The sequence below is a fragment of the Didymosphaeria variabile genome, assembly GCF_027946475.1.
Source record: "Didymosphaeria variabile strain IMI 356815 chromosome Unknown scaffold_1, whole genome shotgun sequence".
NCBI lineage: Eukaryota > Fungi > Ascomycota > Dothideomycetes > Pleosporales > Didymosphaeriaceae > Didymosphaeria > Didymosphaeria variabile.
In genome coordinates, this window is record NW_026611620.1 from 2,627,182 (window position 1) to 2,647,561 (window position 20,380).

Sequence of the window (20,380 nt, forward strand, 5' to 3'; positions counted from 1 at the left end):
CCGCTTACTTGCTGCGCTCTGTGACTCTATTGGCGGATGCTCGCGTAAGCCCACACTGGTATCGTGCCAGGCCCAGGTTTCTTACCAACATGCCCCTAGTGTCTTTCGGTCTTGTTTGCTTCGGGAACTTTGTTTCTTTACCTTCCTTTTCGTATTGTACGATATAATTCCATGTCATTTCTCGCGATTGTGCGCTCAAGATCTGCTCGAACTCGCTCTTTAGTCAGTTCACTCCGCTTCCGCTCTGGGTCGTAGCAGAAATCTCTGTTGGAGGTTGTACTGACTTTGAAAACATTCAGTCTGATTATTACTTATCGTTGCCAAGGTAAGGCTACAAACAGTCAACTGGAAATGCCACTATGCAGGTTGATGACTTGTGGACAAGATGGAGGGGCCAACAGTGGACCTGCATGCTCCGCTTGAGCGAGACACCATTGTCGAAGTGAGCTCTCCCGTATTTTACTTGCTTCTGACTCTCTCGCGATTTTCGCAATGTGTGTTCCTTTAGTTGGAAGTGTTCGGCGTCAATGGTGACATATATAATGAACCTCGTTTTCCTAATCAACTCTGCTAACGTAGACGAAGGTCCGCGGCGGCAAAATGCAACTCATGCCCGGTCTGACAATCAAATCCGGAATCGACAAGAGCATCGTTGACGGACCCATATGGGTCACGAAGACAGGGCTCGAAGGTGACGAGCACGACCTGACATGTACGCAATGTCGGGGTACAAAGTGGGTGTTCAAGCTGGGCGATTGTCTGAGACTACAGGCCTTGCGCCTCAGTCTGAAACCTTCAGGCATTAGCAGCTGGCTATAACACCTACTTCACCCACTTTCCCTAATTTGTGAAAATTATACTGACTTTGTACCCCCACTGTCAGTCCACGGCGGGCCTACCAAAGCCGTTCACGCATGTACGTAACCCATCTTCCCCTTCACATGTAACATCTATCTCAATCATACAAACATGGACTCATTCTGCGGAGCATACTAACCAACCACCCCACCCAGACTGTAGCTCCCACTACTCCACCTGGCAACTCGACCACCCTCCCGCCTCATCCCGCTTCATTCCCGGCGCCTTCGGCGAAAACCTGGTCTTCACCCGCTTCAACGAGCGCAACATCTGCATCGGCGACGTCTTCGCAATCGGCCCTCCTCCTCCCCCTCCTCCTCCAAGTCTCGCAGCCCCGCCAGCCCTGCTTCAAGCTCAATCACCGCTTCCAGCTCAAGAATTTCGCGGCCGAGACGACGCGGCTAAGCAGGACAGGGTGGTATTTACGTGTTCTGCGGGAAGGATGGGTGAGTGCGGGCGATGAGGCGAGGCTAGTAGATAGGAAGCATGCTGGGTGGACGCTGGAGAGGGTGCAGGCGATCCTTTACAGGGGAGCAGAAGGTCCCTCTGAAATGAAGCACTTGATAGGTGTAGAGGAGTTGACAGATGAAATCAAGGGCGTCCTAAAGAAACGGCTTGCAAAACTACAAGCCAAGAACGCGAAGAAGGAAGTTGTATGGACGAACTGGAAGGTTGTTCAAAAGGCGAAGCAGACTCCGCGGATAGCGTCGTTTATATTCGAGGCTATCGATGAGAAGTTGGACGTTACGCCTGAGCCCGGCTCGCACGTTAAGATGAAGCTGGAAAGCGGCCTCGTGCGTGCGTACTCCATCGTACATGGCTCGCGCGGCCGCTTCGAGCTCGGCATCGCGCTCAACGAGCAGTCCCGCGGCGGGTCGAAGTATCTCCACGAGCACGTGGCAGAAGGTGATGTCCTCCAAGTCGGCGCCATCACAGTTGGCATCAAGCCCGATTCTATGGCGAGCAACCACCTCTTCATCGTCGCGGGCATTGGCATCACGGCCTTTCTGTGGCTGATCGAGGAGGTGATCAGCGTCAACTGGAACGTGCAGGTGCACTATGCGGTGCGAAGTGCTGAGGAGATGCCGTTTCGAGGCAAGCTTGAGAAGTTTGGGGAGAGGGTCGTAGTGTATGAGAAGGCGAAAGGGGAGCGCATGGACGTGTCAAGAATCATCAAGAGTATGCTTTGGAACTCGCAGATCTACGTCTGTGGGCCGAGACGTTTAATGGACGATGCGCTGAGTGCGGCGCAGGATGTGGGACTCGGAGAAAAGGATGTGCATTTTGAAGCTTTTGGTGCGGACGTTGATGGGGATCCATTTGATGTTGTTGTTAAGAATAGAGAAGATAGAAAATTGATGGTGAAAGGTGAGGAGACGCTGTTAGAAATTCTACGAAGAGAATTTGGGGATGCAGTGGGGGGTAGTTGTGAGGTTGGTAACTGCGGAACATGCAAGATCAAGGTAAGGTCCGGAAAGGTAGACCACAGAGGGACGGCATTAGGTGCAGAAGAAAAGAAAAACGAGATGCTGAGCTGTATTTCGAGAGGAGTCGGACAGATCGAGATTGAGATTGGTGAATAAAAACCGCGTCTGTTGATAAAGTACATCTACATGATTGAACGCTATCAGGTTGGGCGATGGATTACACATACTATTAAAACTCTCCAGGTTGCGAGTGTATGACAGCTAAGTCGTAAAGTCCTTTTTTGGTGCTGCACCCTCCGTGCCCGTGCCATATTTCCGCACGTGTTCTTTGGCCGCGTTTTTATCCTGCTCAAACTCCTTCAACTCTGGCGCATCCATGTGCTTGACGACATTATCAGCCTGCCACTTCTTGAAGCTGAATCCCAAGCCTTCATGACTGTAGTCTTTGTCGTTGGCCTGGTCCTTATGATATTTGATTTGCATAAAGTCAGAGTCCTTGGTGGTAGGATCCAAGGATAGCGAGACCAAGCCGGTGATGGTCGCAGTTTTGGGTATGAGGCGGAATGTCCAGGACTGTGGATGTTATTGACATACTCGATGATACTGTGGGTCTGATCAGTTCTCACCTGCTTGTTCTTAAATTGGATCATCTCATCGTCGGAACGGATAACTTGATAGCTCTCGTTGATGCTGGCCTTAAATAACTTAGGTAAGGCGAACCACTGTCCCGCCATTTTATACCGATCGTTGGCGTACACGAACTGGTCATCGTATACACAGTCTGGTGTATACCTGTTCACCCTCTCCACTGTTGGTTGGCAGCTGTACAATGCAATGATCTGTATTATCGCGTCAGCTTCTTGGGTCTATAACAGAGCACGCGATACGCACGTCATCCACAAGTCGCTGCCGCGCTGGACTCAGCTGCAATGATTTTGCAGGATCGGGAGTGTAGTCCTCGCTAGTAGCCGTCTGTCGTGGCTCGAACTGTTCGCCCGGCGCATCCGACGTTTTCGGAAACCTACTCGCAGAGCTCGCCATGTTGGCGCGTACTTCAGCGTTGTGTAGCTGTACTGTGAGATTCTTCTGTGGATGCACCAAGGCGTGTCTATTCACGAAGTCTTTGAATCCGGTGGAAAGTAGTTTCGAGCGTGATGGAATCGACATTGGAACGTTGCCGTGTCCTGGATGCTGCGACATTATATACTTGCTCTATTTGTTGAATGTGGCTTCGAGATCCACTCGATCGATGACGCGGTGTGCTTGCAGATGTCAATGAAATCATGAACACTCCGAAGAAGAAGAGCCTTCGTCGCGACGACTGTGGCGAGGTTGATTTCGGGACATCTGGGTCTACACTTGTGACGCGCATTGCACTGGACCAGTGGCTAGGCGCCCCCTATGCCGTGCCCGAGTAGGTCGAGATGGTGGGACTTGGGGCCAAGTGGGAATGTTTCGGTAAGAGCGGCATGACGCAAGCGGGGAACACGAGGGAAGGGTCTTGGTACATCGCAGTTACCACAACAACAACGATAAATCCTTGAACGTTGACCAGGGTCTAGAGGTTATATTTTGGATCTAGCAAACATCATACTACAGTAGAATTAAACAGAGTCGAGCAGTGGCAACGAGACAGTGCTTCATCTGGCTCGAGACTGTATCATTCAGCCACCATCTCGACGGTATTACTCCTTTCGCAAAACTCTTGCTCAATAGACCACGGTGGTGTTCAGCTTGTAGCATTTGTCTTTCGGTATACTTTCTCCTTGGTCCCACTGTATGACAATCAGCAATCTCGCTGTCACCCGACCCGGATTTGCATCACTTACATGCTCATGGACACATCCATCAACCCAGCGCCAGCGATCAGTAACAGAGTATTGGGCATAGCTCATGTTGGTAGAAGCATCGAAGCACCAAGCAGAGTTGGACGCGCTACCAACCGGCTTTCCGTTGCAGAAAAGTGACCAGATGGCTTGCGGACCGCTCGAGTACCCTGGATGATGTTGCTACGGTGTCATATCAGGCTCGTCTTGCAACAAAAAGCGCTTGGGAGCTGTGGACTCAATACGTACGATGTAGGCGTTATCGATAAGGGCAAACATGGTCCTCGCGTCGCCGTCAACGACGAACGCCTTGTAGAATTGATACGCTCGTTTTGCCGTCTCCTCCACAGTCACAGTGGGGTCGGGCGTGCAGAGCTGTGGAGGCGATTTGTACTGGCTGCAAAGGTTCTCGCCCCTTGCGTACGTTGGTGCTTCGCATGCCGGAGCGGCAAAACCAGCGATGGGCGCTACGATCGCAACAGCAAGGAATGTCAAGAGGCGCATATCGGATATGCTGAACTTTAGCAATTTGCAATCGAGTAACCGACATTCATTCAAGGAGCCTTCTCGACATCTATATAATAACCGCCACGAACCGCCAATTTTCGTGGCGCATATATATTCCACAGTTTCCCTTCACCAAGATGTTATAGAGTACCTGCTAAATCTATCATGGACGTATCAATTTCTGACCGGAATACTTCATTGGCTCGGTGGTATGTGGAGGTCTGTTGTGGATGATATGACCAATGAGGAAGGTCGGGCTAATACGTTTCATCCGGGTTCGGCAGATGTAGTGAACTCCAAGGGGTAGTCCAAGCGCGAGACACGATGTGGAGACACACTTTCCAAGACTGGCGAAGACTTTCCTATAATCCAAGCTGGATATATTCGGTGTCATACCCGGTTTATCTGTGAAGAAAGGGCGACATTAAATTCTTGATAAGGAATTTTATGTCACAACGTTCGTCAGTGCTGAAGTACGCGGAAAGATTTCTGTTCCCTCATTGCCTTGCTATTGTAAGAGCCAATGATGCAGAACTCTCGCTGCGTTCTCTCCTTCTCTTGCTATCGATTGCATTGTGTGTAGCGTAACGCGCTCTTTCTTTAGCTGCAATGGACTCCTTCATTCCAGCCTTCTTCTCCTCGTTAGTAATTTGCATCTTCTCTTCGGCCTCTTCTTTGCACTTCCCGGCATCCACCCTCTCCAAAGCATCATGCGTTTCCTTGTAAGAAATTAGGATGCCGTATTTGATTTTATTCACTGGAGCCTATCAGCACAAGCCTATAATCTGCAAGACAACATCGCCACAGGTAAACACTATCTCTCGAAGTCGAACCCTGGCCGTCATGCACGGCATCGTTGATAGACTCTCAACTTCCGTGCCCACTGGGCCCCTAACTACCCATCCTTGAAATGATGGGAGGCTTTCTCCGACGATGTCGATGAATTTCGAACACATGGTATTGCCACAGCCAGAAACCCCGTCTCCTAGGCAGGTGATCCCTGCGTGCGCCATGGTGTGTCCCTTTGATTGTGACAATGCCATGACAGCTACGATCTGATGATACGAAGCTGGGAGAACGTATTAAGGTGATGAAAAATACAACTACGAAGGCGAGATCATGTTATGAAGCGCCTGACGCATTTGTCTTGGGGAGCTGAGTGAGACATGTGAAGCAGTCAATGTTTGTTCGCGCGATTGCGATTACGCTTTTAGGTCTGGATATCATGTTGGGTTATATTTGTCAGTCGAACAACGTTGGTTTTTTTTTTTTAAAGATGTTTGCGCCTTACCATTTTGTACGTACTTGTGGCCTGTTGGATTTACACACTGCCGAGGTGCTCTCTATGAAACAAGTGCAGGGACTGCCGTCTCAGTGTGATAATCGCACGTTGTTGCGAGGGTCGGTGTTCCGCTTTCTCCGTGATCCCAGATGTTCTAAAGTATGAATAAAAACCAGAGCCGGCGGCGAAGGAGCGAAGCTGACAAGATAAGATTAATCAATCCCTACGTGTCCTCCTGAGATGTCAGCAGTGTCTTACCTCAAGTGCTATCTAGCTGAGGTCTTAAGAACACGAAACGGCCATTGGGCGGAGATACAGCTCGTCGTCAGACTGGAACACAAGTCTACTGCTTCTCGAGAAGCAGATGTTAATCTTCGCTGCCATAAGTCTGCTTGACTCTTGAGCCTGCCTACGCCGGATATCTTGTATGTCTTCTCTTTTATGGGAGTTTAGAAGATGCATCCGGACTATTGTCTCGAGAGAACTCAGAGACCGCAATTCCTTAGTTGTTTCCCAGGAGGGAGTCTGATCGTAATTGGGGAAGCAAGTGTATCGATTTATGAACCAGATGGTGCAAGCCAGAAAACCGGGTACCTCTCAGGGTTCCATAAACGGCCTTTTGTTGTGCCTGAGATGTTGTTCGATCCTCGAGAATCGGGGCGAAGGGTTGCGGCTCGAGTCATTGGCATGCTCCAACTACGTGAAGTTGAGGGAACCAGGCCCCGAATGTCATCACGAGGATGAAGTTGGGATTGCCGGGCTGGTACGCGCCGTCGGGTTGAGGAGTTCCAGCGATGATGCCTACAATGAGATGATCTTTCCCTGATAGAAGGGGCTTTGCCAGTATTCCAGGCACCAGGGGAGTGGTCCGAGAACTCGTCGGGTCCCGCGATGCAGACCTAGTTGTCGCTCTTTTGATCATTGCAAATGCACGTCAGTCCCACTCCAGGCCAATGTGAAGCCGCGAGTTGCGACCAGCGGCTCTTTGAAAACGATTCACGGATCAATGTCGGTGCAACCTACCCTAACACACCGTTTGAGGAGGCGGTGAGTCTGGAGAAATAGACATGCGCCTCCCTCTCAGACACGCCATGTCCACCACGGTCGCAGAAATATTGCCCTGCGCTTCTGTCTCCACACTCGATGCCGGCGATTGACTCATGGGCCTCGGGATCCAAGATGGCATGACTTGCACCGAGATTGGCCCGGTACCGGTAGCCCAGATGTCTGCCTCGACCGATGCACATGACATGTCTCGAATTGCCGAAGTGGCGGCTACGACTCGCTCGCGACACGTTTATGTTCGATATCCGCCCTGGACATCAAGTCGCGGGCGTTAGTTTGGAGTCTGGGGTTCTGGGGCGCACGTTTGGGGTGCACGCTACCTGCCATGGTCCACTGTCAATTCGAAGGTTCACCGTCAGAGCGCTCCGAAAGTCGCACCGAGCCTGTGCATGCCACGCCAGCTTCTCTCGGTGTCCAGTAATCGTGGATACGATTACGCAGCGGTTCCGATTCTGTTGAATCGAACGTGTGGAGGCGGGCCTCACCAAGAGGCGGAAGTTGACCGAGCTGTCTTGGCACACATGTCAAGACGGCATCTGGCCGAGTCAGCGCTCAACCATCGAACGGGTGCGCCAATATGTGCAGCGCAGACGGAGATGCGGCTCCCTGTGCAGGATCTAGTTGGCAGTAGCGTCTTCGAGCTGCGAGCATCGTGCGGAGCGCGCACCTCTTTGGAAGGGCATCCCGTGCCATCCAGCGGGCGGACTCCGGCCGCGTCCCTGCCGCGCAGCAAAGAGGTTCGCCTGCTTGCGGGGAACGATGCGCCCGAGTTGGAGCCCCCAAGGTGTTGCGACGTATCATAAGCCTCGCCCAGCAGCCATGCTCGGGCTATCCGATGGGTCAAGCTCCACTTCTGCACCTTGTCCAAAGCTTCCCTGCCACCGCTCCACCACGCGTGGACGCCGTGCCTCGTCGCGAAGGGTTTTGCGGAGGACTCCGCCCTATGCGGGGCGGCATCGTGGGATGGATCGAAGAACCTGGAGAAGTCCCAGCAACACGCGCCCGTGTTTTCCCTTTTGCGAACGTGCTCCGCTCATCACCCCCAGAGTGGGAACCCCATTATGTCGTATAAAGCTTTGCGCACCCGCCCACTTCGGCCACTGTAGCTGGAGTTGCGTGACCCGTTGAGAATTTGTGCTCCCTTGGTCAGCTGGTACGAGTGTGCCCCCGCTCCTCATCGTACCCTCCTCCTCTCGCCGTGACACTGTTCGAAAACAGTCCTCCATCGGCTGTACACTCCTCGTCACAATGTGGAATCCATGGAGAGAAAACCTCAAAGACACGCCCAAGGAGTCTCTCAACTGGAGACTGTGGTATGGCGTTTTCGGTAAGGCATACACTTCACAAGACGAACATCTGTAGCTAACACATTCTTACAGTCTTCGGATTGATGGGCGCCGCCCGAGGTATTGACGAGGGCCTCATCGGCACCACCGCAGAGCTCGACCCATTCATCAACAAGTTTGGCTTGGAAGACCCAAGCAAGTCTGAGCATGAAAAGGCCGAACTGCTGTCCAACATCACATCCATGGTCCAGATGGGTTCGATCCTGGGCGCCCTCGTCGCCTTCTACTTGACCGACAAGATTGGACGTATTTGGGCTGTGCGCCAGCTTTGCGTCCTCTGGGTCCTTGGTATCGCCATCTTCCTCGGCAGCGCTTCGACGGGAAGCATCGGCATGGTATACGCCGGACGATTCATCGCCGGTATTGGCATCGGACAGACCACTGTCGTAGCTCCTACATACTTGGCCGAGACTGCTCCCAGGGCTATCCGTGGTCTCTGTGTGTGCGCCTTCGCCGGTGCAGTGTATCTTGGTATCATGCTTGCTTACTTCGCTTCTTGGGGATCTTCCATCCACATCTCGAGCGAGACGGATGCGCAATGGCTAGTACCAAACAGCATGCACCTCATGTTCGCCGGCATCATCTTCACTCTCTCATTCCTCAGCAAAGAGTCGCCGCGTTGGCTCATCAAGGTCGGACGCCATGAGGAGGCTCTCAAGAACTTGACACTCCTGCGCCAGCTTCCCGCCGACCATCCATACATTGTGTCAGAAGTTTTGGACATCAACGACCAGCTGAACCGCGAGCGGGAGGCTACCCTGGGCACTTCATGGCTAGGCCCCATCCGCGAAATCTTCTCAAGCAAGGCCAACCTCTACCGCATCCAGCTCAGTATCTTCTCGCAACTGCTCAGTCAGTGGTCCGGCGCCAACTCCATCACCATTTACGCCCCCCAGTACTTTGAGATGATGGGGACGACCGGCCAAAGGGAGAAGCTCTTCGCTACCGCGATCTTCGGCCTGGTCAAGCTTATCTCATCGCTGCTCTGTGCCTTCGTGCTTATTGACTACATTGGGCGCAAGCGCGCCCTTTCAAGCGGTATTACACTCCAGCTCATTGCCATGCTCTACATGGCAATCTTCCTCTTCATCGATAATAGCGTCGGTGATGCGGACGCCCCTCAATCCGCCAGCATGAAGGGAGCTGCGAAAGGTGCAATCTTTTTCATCTATGTTTCTGGCTTTGGATGGGCACTTGGGTGGAACAGCATCCAATATCTCATCAACTCGGAAATTTACCCTCTGCGGCTCCGCGCCTTGGGTGGCAGTTTCGCCATGACGTTCCACTTCGTCAACCAGTACGGCAACTCGAAGGCTGTCCCGCTCATGTTCATCGCCATGACGCATGGCGGCACTATGCTGTTCTTCAGCATCGTCACCGCCATCGGTCTTGTTTGGGTGTGGTTCTTCTTGCCTGAGACCAGTGGAAAGAGTCTCGAAGCCATGGACGAGCTGTTCAACCTGCCCTGGCACCTTATTGGACGCAAGGGAGCGGAAATGACCAAGGGTCACGGTGGACTATCCGAGGTTCTCGATACCGAAGGCGAGAAGGCGGTTGGTGTGCAGATGGAGGAGGTACCGGGTGCGCAGAGGAGAAGTGCGGAGCAAAGAGTTTAAACGCTTCAGGAAATGTGATTGGTGTGATGGCGGGAGATGGAAAAGGAAAATGGCCATGTCTAGCTGCCATGACGCACGAGATGATGATAACGTTAGTTATGAATGCAACAATCACTTGTCAATCTTGCAGTATGATTTGCGCATACAACAAACAAGATAAGACGCCGTGGCAACTGATGTACGGCTGGCTATTCGAGGTGACTTTGCAAACACCATGTTCTCGAGGAACGAGCTCGACTGCGCCCGTATCTGCCTGGGCATTTGTGAGAAACGCGAAGGCTAGAGTCAGCGAGACGTAGGTGAGCATGGTGGTTGGCTATGAGAATTACTCGTGGAAGGTGCATTGCTTGGACTGCTCCTTCCTTCCGAATTTGGAAGCCCTGGACAGAGGCCCGTCGTCGTCACGCATGAACTGTAGACTACACGGAGAAGTCCTATTGAAGCAGGTAGAGTTGCTCGAGGCGCATCATATTTGAGTGCAGCTGCACAGGGCTGCGTCTATTCATAGCACCGTGCACTGGGCGGCTCTTGATGCGCTCAGCCCTGACGTTTCAAGTCTGCGCGACGCTTCAGGACGCGGTGCCTGGCTGAATGGGGTCGAAGACATGAGTGGGCAGCGCATGCCACAGGTGTCTTCGCAGAAGAATGCTACCGCGCGTCTCGAGGGCGCACAAAGAACGTGGTTTTCCAATTTCGCGCTGCAAGGCGCGGTCCATGCAGGAGAGCGAATGCGCTGGCAAGCATAGAGGCGAGGCGGGCCTGGGTCGTGTGGGATCGCGCTATAGGGAATGCGCAATAGAGATAAGGAGTCGCTGCAACGTGACTGCGGTGGACGGTTGTACACATGGTAACTCATACCTTGGAGGTAGAAACACCGAAGCTGACGAAAGCGTGTCTCGAAGGACTTGGAATCTGACTCTCGGTGTGTTCAGGAATCGGAGTGAACCGTCGCATGGTTGTGCTGGGTGGAGGAGGTGGCAAGGGCTTGGCTTGGCTAGAGCCGGTAGCGTCCAGCGCTTTCGAACTGTCTCAGTCTGGTCGGCAACGATACAACCACCAGCGCAGCTCTCTTCTGTCCGCCAGCACCCTCTCCAACGTCCCGCCGACGCTGCGCTCATCGTCGCTGGCGTCTTTCCTTTGTCGCATCCACCATCGCTACCAGCCGACTGCATCTCTCGGCATATTCGCGTCTGTACGTCACCAGCTACTTGGCTGGCCCCCGCTGGCTTCGCGAGCCGTCCTCCGGGGCACCGCCTACCGCAGGCACGTCCGCCACCAGCCATCCACCTGAGAGGACCATTTCACGACCACCTCCCGACGGGTACACAACACACAGGCTACTTATAATGTCGGCGCCGGACGCCCAGCGGGCGCTCTCGCCGCCAACGACGCTTTACACCATGTACCACAGCTCGCAAACCCAGTCTGCGCAACCCGCCGACGTGCACGAGTTTACACAAGGCACCTACCATGACCCCGTGCGGATACAGGGCACCATGCGGACACAGGGCAACATCAGCGATCTATCTTCAACCGTCAAAGGCATCATGATCGGCATCTTCTCGGTCCTAGGCGCTGCTGGATTCGTGCTCATCATCGCCGCCATCGTCTATTACTTCCGATATACCCAGCAAGGTCGCATCTTTCTGGACAGGTTATCGCGGCCTGGAGAGTATGATGATGAGCAGCAGTTTGCGAAAGAAGAGGCCGAGGCCCTTGAGGACATGGACGACCTACAAAGAACGGAATATTTGAGAGCAAAAGGTATAGTGACCCATGTTACACATCAGAGAGGCGCTCTGTATCGCGACCCTTGTTGACATGCTGCAGCCTTCGTTCAAGCCAACCCGCCAGAATCCGTCCAAACCGACATTTCCTTGTCGCAGTTCTTGGCCATACAAGAGAAGGGCGTGTCTGCCTGGGAGTTCGAGCCAGAACTAGAGATCGCGAACTGCTTTGTTGAAGGCCGGACTGAGATAGAGTTTTTCGACTCGGCATGCAGCGTGCAGAGCAACCTACCGATACCCAAGCAGAATGAGGTGTACTACTGGGAGGCCAAGATATACGACAAGCCGGACACCACTAGCCTTGCTATCGGTGTAACAACAAAGCCGTACCCATTGTTTAGGCTGCCTGGTGCGTTCTACTCAGACGCCATCTGTTTCGACTGCTAACGTTGATACAGGCTTCCACAAATACTCGATAGCTTATACGTCTCACGGCTCGCGACGACATAATCAACCCTTCACACCTACATCCTACGGCCCCGCATACGTTCAAGGCGACGTTATCGGCGTTGGGTACAGACCTCGCACAGGCACGATCTTCTTTACGCGCAACGGAAAGAAACTAGACGATGTGGCACACGGTCTTAAGACTCAAAATTTCTTCCCGACCGTTGGTGCTAATGGGCCCTGCCAAGTACATGTCAATTTCGGCCAAATGGGATTCGTTTTTATCGAAGCAAACGTGAAGAAGTGGGGTCTGGCTCCCATGACAGGCAGTTTGGCTCCCCCACCTCCGTATGGCAGCGAACAAGGGTCCATATTGCTCGACAGCGGCCGGGAAGGTGTAAGAGAAGGGATGGCTGGGAATTATATGTCCGCTGGGTTTGGACATGGACGAACAAGCAGCCAGCAGATGCGACTCGGTCGGCACCAGCCCACAAGTCCCGGTCCGCAGCGTAGCCCAACCGATATCTCCTTGGCACAGCTAAGCCTGGTAGATTCAAACGAAGAGTATGATGTGGGCGAAGGTACAAGCGCCGAGGCGGCCAGGCACGAAGCCGTACACGGCCTTGGGTTCCTGCAAACCGGCGATCTACCTCCAGAGTATACCAGCCCCGTAGGCTCTCCCAACATCAGCAGCGCAGCCAGTCACGCCGATAGCTACTGGGAGGAACGTGCTCCGCTCATACAAGCTCCGCAACAACAACACGCTCGACAAGCCAGCCCACCTATACCAACTTACGACGCCGCAGTGCGTGATTCACCTGCACCGGAACTGCCCCAGGTTCGCGTCCGCAGTGCCACAGAGACCTCGCGGACACGGAGAGGTCGTAACTAGACATGGCCATAAGGCTTGCGTGGACCTTACCTTTCATGCCTCATATTTCTTGTCTCTTTTGTTATTCATTGGTGATAATCTGGTCACCACAGCGTCACGGATCTAACTATACCCATCTCTCACACTCGCATATCGTCTCCTCGGTCACCTCAGAGCTCTCGGAACGAACGGAAAAGGCAGGAACAAGGGGGCGGTCGAACCTGCACAGCAGCAGGAATTGTGTATCAAAGAGCGATTAAGCACGCATTCAGGATGTTGTGTACATGTATTTGAAGACCGAAGCAGTCTCACTTGCCTTTCCTTGTATATTGGCGTTGAAGCGTGCATTGGTTGGGGCTTTCAGGTCTGTGGCGTCACTTGGAGCACACGAATGGGAATGATGGATATCATAAGGCGTTGGTGGGACGAGGTTGGAGCCCTACATGCAAACCTATCATCGGCAGCTTTGCTTAGCCCAGACACTGTATACATTTGTTGTTACACGTTTCATGCACGACGCATCCCAGCTTGCCGAGGGACAAGTATTAAACGACCACGGAATGACACGACAGTACGACGATGATTCTGATTCTGATTCTGATTCTGATTACCATGTTTACGGATTCTAATAAGGCAGATGGAATGGGCATGTCTCGATAAATAATTACGAAAGTCCGGCAGGGAAGAAGCGCGGCTCCGTACTCAAAGATTGTCGAGTGGAAAGTCTTCTCGTCTCGTACGGGCCACGAAAACGTGGTGTATCCAGCTCAAGGTCTGCTGATGGAAGCAGCGGATCGAGCGAGGCAGGAGACTGTGAATATTAGGTTGGGAATCTTAGCAAAGTTTGCGTTGCGAATATGGAAGATCATGATTCAAGGGCGCAGTACGCTTGTTTGAGCCTTGATAGATGTTGATGCAGCAACGGCGTGAAGGGCGATGTCGTGGCTTGTGGGAAGAGCGCAGGTTTTGCGGAACGAGCTAGTTAGTCAGCTGCGCTTTGCTGTCATAGGCTAGTGATCTCTTGCAGGGAAGCAGCAACCTCTTTTCATCTCTACCTTGTACGGCGATTGCTGCTTCGCAGCACACGACATGCGTAGTTTGTTACAATGGGATTACGACTGGATCGTTACCAAGATGCTCCGGCCATGCGGTGTTAACTCGAACAGTGCCGCGACATAACACACTACAGGTGAGACCGCAGAGCTGTAAGAGAGAAGTACCATACTCAACTTCCCAGTGGCATTCGTATGGTATTGTCTGACTGGCTATATGAGTACGGCATCGAAGTAAACTCGAAGGTCTACAAGATGATGCTTTGAGCCTGATTTGCACAAGGCAACGCTAGCTGCTTTCCCAAGGTCATCCGACAGGCTTCCACTGTAGATGGACAACGAATTCTACAATCTGCACTCCATGTTTACGAGTACCTCATTCAAGTATAGGCGTCTCGCAGTTTCACGAACGAACATGGCTTCAAATGTCCGCAAACGGAAACCGCTAGGATAAAGCGGAGTTAGCGTTCTAACCGTCGATTCTTTTTACGTCACGAATTCTGTTCGAACTCAGCACGCACTGCCTTCAAGTGGGTCTAACAACGAGTAATACGAAGTTCTTGAGCCAAGGCGCCGCGGAGGCTCAAGCTTTGGTTATGCGCTAGTCGTGGTCCTCTTCAGTGACATAAGGCATCGAGGCTAACATGTTCACTCCCGAAGGCTTTGCGCCGTATCGAGAGTTACCAAAGTCTACTTTGGCCCCGTGCCGCTGGCCCATTCACCTTCGACAGAGCTTCACACGGGTCACCGGATTGCTGCCGTCTCTGTCTTTCACTGACATCCGGCTCAAAAAGCCAAAAAGAGTCATAGGATTGGAAGGGACTTGCGGCAACCGCGCTTGATCCTTGACAACAACACATGGATCTAACTGTGGCTCGGGGGGGTGTAGGTGACATTTCGCAAGGCATACGACTTTGATTTCTTGATCTTCAACCCCCTTCGCTGTGTCAACGTCTACCGCGCAAGAATCCGGCCATGAAGTCCAAACCTACGACCGATTCAGAGGCGAGCAGCATAACCTGGAATGGACCGGATGACCCAGAGAACCCATTCAATTTCTCCCAAGCTAAGAAATGGAGAATCACTCTTCTGGCCTGCTTTATGACCTTCGTTATCCAGATGAATGGCACATCCATGACGAGTGCGGCTGAACAAATCAACGAGAGTTTCCATGTCAGTGACGAGAGCTTTCCGCACTCGTATTGGCCTGTATTTTCCTGGACCCTGAGTGGAGCGGCTGCCCCTATGCTTGGTTTGCCGCTCATGGAACACTTTGGCGTGAGGTGGAGCTACATGGTAAGCAAGACTTTCTGAAAGAGTCCAACAAAGACTAATCCAATGTCATAGATCATCTACGCCGTTCTGATCATTTTCCTCATCCCGCAAGCAGTGGCGCAGAACTTTGCTACCCTGATTGTGACGAGGATCTTCACTGGTGGATGTTCTGCTACGCTTGCCAACATCACAGGTGGGATCCTGAGTGACATATGGAGAGATGGGAAAGCTAAAAGTTTCGGTACTTCTCTATTTATCTGTGGGCTTCTTGCAGGATTGAACATGGGTCCTGTTATCGGGAGCGCCATTGTTCATTACACTACTTGGCGTTGGTAAGAGTAGGATACCTCGCAAGGAGACGTCATGTCGCTAACGCAGCGCAGGATCTTCCACTCTCAGATCGCATTTTACAGCGCGATGTTTCCCATCCTCTTCTTCGGTCTGCCCGAAGTACGGCCAGATGTAATCCTCACCCGACGAGCACGTAATCTGCGCAAGACTGGAAAATCCAGCGTCTATGCTGAGGCAGAGCTACAACATACCAGTCTAGGAGAAATACTTCGACAGACGGTGGTCCGTCCGACTCGGATGCTGTGCACGGAAGCAGTGGTGTTTTCCTTCGGCATGTGGTCTGCTTTCTGCGTTGGCACTGCCTACATGTTCACTCAATCCATTGTACAAGTGTACTCGGCACTGTACGGGTGGACATATTATTCCACAGGGCTCGTTCAGTGCGCGCTTGTTGTGGGAGAGATTATAGGCCTGATAGCGTCACTCGGCCAGGATGAGCTGTACTTTCGCTCCGCTGGGCAAAACACTGAGGAACCGGGAGCACCTATACCTGAATCACGCCTGTTCCTCAGCATACCTGCCTCATTTATCGGTCTCGCGGGCGGACTGTTTTACTTCGCCTGGACGTCCTACTCTTCCGTCGCCTGGATAGTACCAACCATCGCATTGGGGTTTGTGGGTTTCGGCATGTTTTGCTCTGTTACTGCCGTCACTACCTATGTTCTCGATGCATATGCTAAATACGCAGCCAGCGCGATCGCAGGTGCGGCCTTTCTGGAGAATATCCTTGCTGCTTTCTTGCCGCTCGCGACGCAGAGTATGTATCGGACGTTAGGGTTTCATTGGGCGAGCTCACTGTTGGGGCTCCTCGCTTTGGGGTTGAGCTTTGTGCCTGTGGTGTTGTTTGTGTTTGGTAGAAAGATAAGGGAGAAAAGTCCATTCATGGGAGAGTCGGTGTATGTGCATGATGAGGCGGCTGGTGGGGAGCCATGAATGTGGTGTCTTCCACTCATAGATGATCTAATACGCGAGGTAATTGTATGATAGAGAAGCTCAATATTACAACGATAAGTATATCAGGAATTGAAATCGACCACCAACCGCCCGGCAACCTTCCCACTACGTAGCTTTGCTACAGCTTCTGGCATTTTTGCAAGGGGAAATACCTCGTACATCGGTTTCAGTTGACCCTAGACACACTATATGTCAGCCACAGAGTCTCAAAGCAACATTGTGATACTTACTCTGGCTGCAAATTCAAGCGCCCTCGTTGTATCTAACAGGGATCCAACCTTCGTTCCACTAACCGTAAGATTTCTCCCGATCTGCCAAACCCGAAGGTACAAAGTCAGTGTATGTCTTCAAAAAGTGCGGACAGTACATTGCCTAATGTCTTTACTAAGAGAAGGGAAGGTTCTTTTCTTATGTTATGAGGAGATGAAGATGGTCTTTTTTTCACTTAGTGGAAAGAGCAAACCTAACTTGTAGCCGGAAGACTTGCCATGAGAAGCGGATCAGCGCCCGCAAACGCAGTACCCATCGGTGCTGCACATGCGTTAGCCTAGGCAGCTGTTCACATCAAGTAAGACACTCACGTATACCAACACACATCACTTTCCCGCTTATTCGCAACATCATAGGGGAGCTGGCATACGCCGCAGCACTCGTCGCCGTCACGAAGACACCATGCGCGCCCTTGCCATCGCAAATTCTAACGACCTCGGCGGCCACATCCTTGACCTGTGTGAAATCCACAAATGCCTCGCATCCAAGTTTCGTACATAGCGCTCTCTTCTCTTCGCCTCCATCGATACCAACGACACGTAGGCCCATCGCTTTTGCGAGCTGAACACCCATGTGTCCCACGCCTCCACCTGCTCCTGGAAACACCGCCCAGTCCCCAGCTTTTAAACCAGCCTCTTTCAGACTACAATAGATTGTACTACCACTACACATGATTGGCCCAGCAACAAAGTCGTCCACACCATCCGGAATCCTCTGCGTGTACCGTGCAGGACTAACAACATACTGCTGGTAGCTCCCTGGGAAATTCAAGCCAACCTGATCAGCTTTGTCGCAGTACGTTTCCTTCCCGGTCCAGCAAAGCTCACAGTCAAAGCAGCAGTCGTATACGGGTTTTATGCCCGCGCGGTCCCCGATCTTCCACTTGGTGACGTTGGAGCCGAGGGCTGCGACGACGCCGGCGCCTTCGTGGCCGGGGGAACGTACGCCGAAGGAGGACATGGTGCCGATGGGGAGGTCAGCGAGCATGCCTAATGCGCGGGTACAAAGTCAGTGTGACCTAAGACAGGGTGGGCGAACAGCTGGAGCATGTCTCATCCTAGCGAGAAAGAGATTTTTCTTCTGCTAGGAACACACATCCATTTCGTATCCGGCGGTTTGCTTACAGTGAATGTCTGAGTAGCAGATGCCGGTGGCGTTTAGCTTGATGAGGACGTCATCAGGGCCTCGGTCAAAATTAGTACGAGTGCTCCCAAAAAGAGGCCAAAGTGCGAACCTGGTGTCGGCACTGGGACGTCTTCCACGGCCAGAGTGAAGTCTGGTCCTTCGTTTACTACGACACCAGCTTTACAAATTGTTGGCAAACCGTTATTGTCATTCGTCTCCGTCATTATAGACTTCTGATACTTTGCTCGAGTTGAAAGTCGCTGGATGGGCGCTAAATCGTTTTGATATCAATTGATGGTAAGATCGATTGATGGTAAGATCAAGTTTGTATACGATTCTAGAACAAAGAAAAGGGAGATGTAGTCGTGTGGCACAGTTGCTGTGGTCCGCGGATGCATTATCGATGGCATGAGCACATTCAGCATGGGCGTAAGCGGAGGGAGAGGCTAGAGCTGTTTCTTGAAATGCGGGGTAGCTCTCTGCAGACTACGTCGTTGGACCAGATCCATTTACAGATGCCGATTATTCTACTTATGTTACCAAAAAGCTAGTCCAACGACGGTGGAGCTCGATGGTACCCGCTGGGTCGAGGTGCGCGATTCAGCGACTGTGTATTGGCGCATATCGCTGACTCGTTGACATAGTCAGAAGCTGTGCCAGAAAGCAAGTGCAACGATATGGCTTTTTGTCAATACATACGAAGATTCAATGTTTGGGACGCTTTAACATGTTGACATTGATATATCCTCAGTTGTGTTGGCGCGCTGTGCCAGTAGCTGGAGAAGCTACTGCTTTAAACTTGCCTTACCCATTATCGGCACAACGCGTGCAAGCAAGTGAGTTCTACTAGTATCCTACATTGCTTTACGATGTCGCGGTGCACTGGAGTGATCGTGGGGAGTGTGCGGCCGACGCTTATATAAACCTCTCTGCCCGACTCACTGAGAGGTACAGGAACACAGTTGGTATATGTGGGTTGTTGCCTGTGCGGTAGTTTGAGTTCCTACCAGCGCCGCCAAACTTAGCCGTAACTGGTACCGAAGATGTTGTTTCTCTGATGTAGGTCCAAGGAAACTCGTCGAAACAGGTACAGTTGGTCAGGTTTAGAATGGGCATGTCCACTCTACGTTTGCAAAAAGCAAACAGGAACCTTTTAAGCATGAGACTGCGCCAAAGGTGAAGTCCCGTACACAAAGACAGTGAACTAGAACAGAACACTCCCCATCAGCTTGCATCCCGTCCAATGAATTGTGTTTAGAACCGTTGGATCCACCTGCGAAAGCAGTGAAATACAGCGGTAAAATGCGTAATGAATGACGTCAAGGCTGTTCGCGTTCATACACTAACGCAAAAGGAAAGCTCAAAGACCTAAAATCAACTCTCCCTTACACCTCTACAGGTACGAGAACAGTCATCTAACCTAGTAGTTCAATTACTCCAGGTCGGTCTTTTTTTGCCATCCCGTGTGAAGATGCCTCTGCAGTTATAACATCATTAATACAGTCGTTTCTTAACTGCAGTTTACGAATACGTTGGTATACCAAGGTAGTTACTGTATATACAAGACAATACTTCTCATACTTCGAAGGATTTTCAGCGCTCTTTTCGGACGTATCTTTGTGTTGGATTTATTGAGCCCAAAAAACCATTGAAGTCGCTACTTTAGTATCAATAAAGGACCTATTTGTTGGCACTGTGTGCTCACAAGGATGATCAGCTAGTATAGGTGCAGGAAGGAGTAAAAGTCGTAGTGGATCAGTTGAATCAGGTACGCCAGGATATCAATCCGATGCGTGAACACAGTGATAGAACGTAGTAAGGTAGTAAGCCAAAAGCAATAACCTCAAGAAGCTAGAACTTATAAAGACCAACTGAAGAGACGAATAGCTGTCCAACCAGCTGCTCATCTAAGACCATGCTTTTGCGGAAGATAACCTCATCTTCTTGCCCATCCAAAAGGCAAATTAAGTCTGTCATAGACATATCAACAAAGAGAATCAGTAGTCAATACATAAGTACAATCTAGCAAAGGAGGTTCAGGGCGTTTCTAGAACTACTCTTTTGAATCTCTGCGTTAATTGGACGAGAAAGCGAAGGTCCGCAACACTTTAGCTTCGACCAAGCCAAAATCAAGATATCGCCTCCGCGAAGGCATAAGTCGAACTAGATACCAAAACAAAGTGCGAAAAAGAAATAAACTCTCCCTCGGGGAATCGAACCCCGGTCTCCCGCGCTCGTAACCGGGTTCGATGACAAGCGGAAATCATGACCACTAGACCAAGGAAGATGGTGTTGTTGATGAAGAAACTGACATCAAGGGCAAACTTATACACATATCATTTCCGTCTCGGATGGTCCTTGTCGAAAAGCTTTTCAACAGC

General features: G+C 51.7%; 7 protein-coding genes and 1 non-coding gene across 8 annotated transcripts; 4 read left to right on the plus strand and 4 right to left on the minus strand.

The window, feature by feature from the left end:
* Nucleotides 1-1,300: 1,300 nt before the first annotated feature.
* N0V89_000830 (uncharacterized protein) lies at nucleotides 1,301-2,441 on the plus strand (the record flags this gene model as incomplete). Its single annotated transcript, XM_056209650.1, has 2 exons — nucleotides 1,301-1,304; nucleotides 1,336-2,441. The coding sequence occupies 2 exons, from the start codon at nucleotides 1,301-1,303 to the stop codon at nucleotides 2,439-2,441; spliced, it is 1,110 nt and encodes a 369-aa protein (XP_056076472.1).
* A 105-nt stretch (nucleotides 2,442-2,546) lies between these two features.
* N0V89_000831 (uncharacterized protein) lies at nucleotides 2,547-3,326 on the minus strand (the record flags this gene model as incomplete). The annotated part of the gene is made up of 3 exons (XM_056209651.1): nucleotides 2,547-2,858; nucleotides 2,912-3,124; nucleotides 3,177-3,326. The coding sequence occupies 3 exons, from the start codon at nucleotides 3,324-3,326 to the stop codon at nucleotides 2,547-2,549; spliced, it is 675 nt and encodes a 224-aa protein (XP_056076473.1).
* Nucleotides 3,327-4,294: 968 nt separating this feature from the next.
* Nucleotides 4,295-4,665, minus strand: N0V89_000832 (uncharacterized protein; the record flags this gene model as incomplete). Its single annotated transcript, XM_056209652.1, has 2 exons — nucleotides 4,295-4,630; nucleotides 4,660-4,665. 2 exons carry the CDS (start codon nucleotides 4,663-4,665, stop codon nucleotides 4,295-4,297), a joined length of 342 nt encoding a protein of 113 aa, XP_056076474.1.
* A 3,548-nt stretch (nucleotides 4,666-8,213) lies between these two features.
* Nucleotides 8,214-9,927, plus strand: N0V89_000833 (uncharacterized protein; the record flags this gene model as incomplete). Its single annotated transcript, XM_056209653.1, has 2 exons — nucleotides 8,214-8,292; nucleotides 8,345-9,927. The coding sequence occupies 2 exons, from the start codon at nucleotides 8,214-8,216 to the stop codon at nucleotides 9,925-9,927; spliced, it is 1,662 nt and encodes a 553-aa protein (XP_056076475.1).
* A 1,400-nt stretch (nucleotides 9,928-11,327) lies between these two features.
* On the plus strand, nucleotides 11,328-12,993 carry ssh4 (the record flags this gene model as incomplete). The annotated part of the gene is made up of 3 exons (XM_056209654.1): nucleotides 11,328-11,691; nucleotides 11,758-12,063; nucleotides 12,113-12,993. 3 exons carry the CDS (start codon nucleotides 11,328-11,330, stop codon nucleotides 12,991-12,993), a joined length of 1,551 nt encoding a protein of 516 aa, XP_056076476.1.
* A 2,006-nt stretch (nucleotides 12,994-14,999) lies between these two features.
* N0V89_000835 (uncharacterized protein) lies at nucleotides 15,000-16,583 on the plus strand (the record flags this gene model as incomplete). The annotated part of the gene is made up of 3 exons (XM_056209655.1): nucleotides 15,000-15,320; nucleotides 15,372-15,492; nucleotides 15,655-16,583. 3 exons carry the CDS (start codon nucleotides 15,000-15,002, stop codon nucleotides 16,581-16,583), a joined length of 1,371 nt encoding a protein of 456 aa, XP_056076477.1.
* A 484-nt stretch (nucleotides 16,584-17,067) lies between these two features.
* N0V89_000836 (uncharacterized protein) lies at nucleotides 17,068-17,834 on the minus strand (the record flags this gene model as incomplete). The annotated part of the gene is made up of 2 exons (XM_056209656.1): nucleotides 17,068-17,135; nucleotides 17,186-17,834. The coding sequence occupies 2 exons, from the start codon at nucleotides 17,832-17,834 to the stop codon at nucleotides 17,068-17,070; spliced, it is 717 nt and encodes a 238-aa protein (XP_056076478.1).
* Nucleotides 17,835-20,197: 2,363 nt separating this feature from the next.
* N0V89_000837 lies at nucleotides 20,198-20,286 on the minus strand. The gene has a single exon. It is a non-coding gene; the product is annotated as a tRNA-Asp (tRNA).
* Between the last annotated feature and the right edge of the window lie 94 nt (nucleotides 20,287-20,380).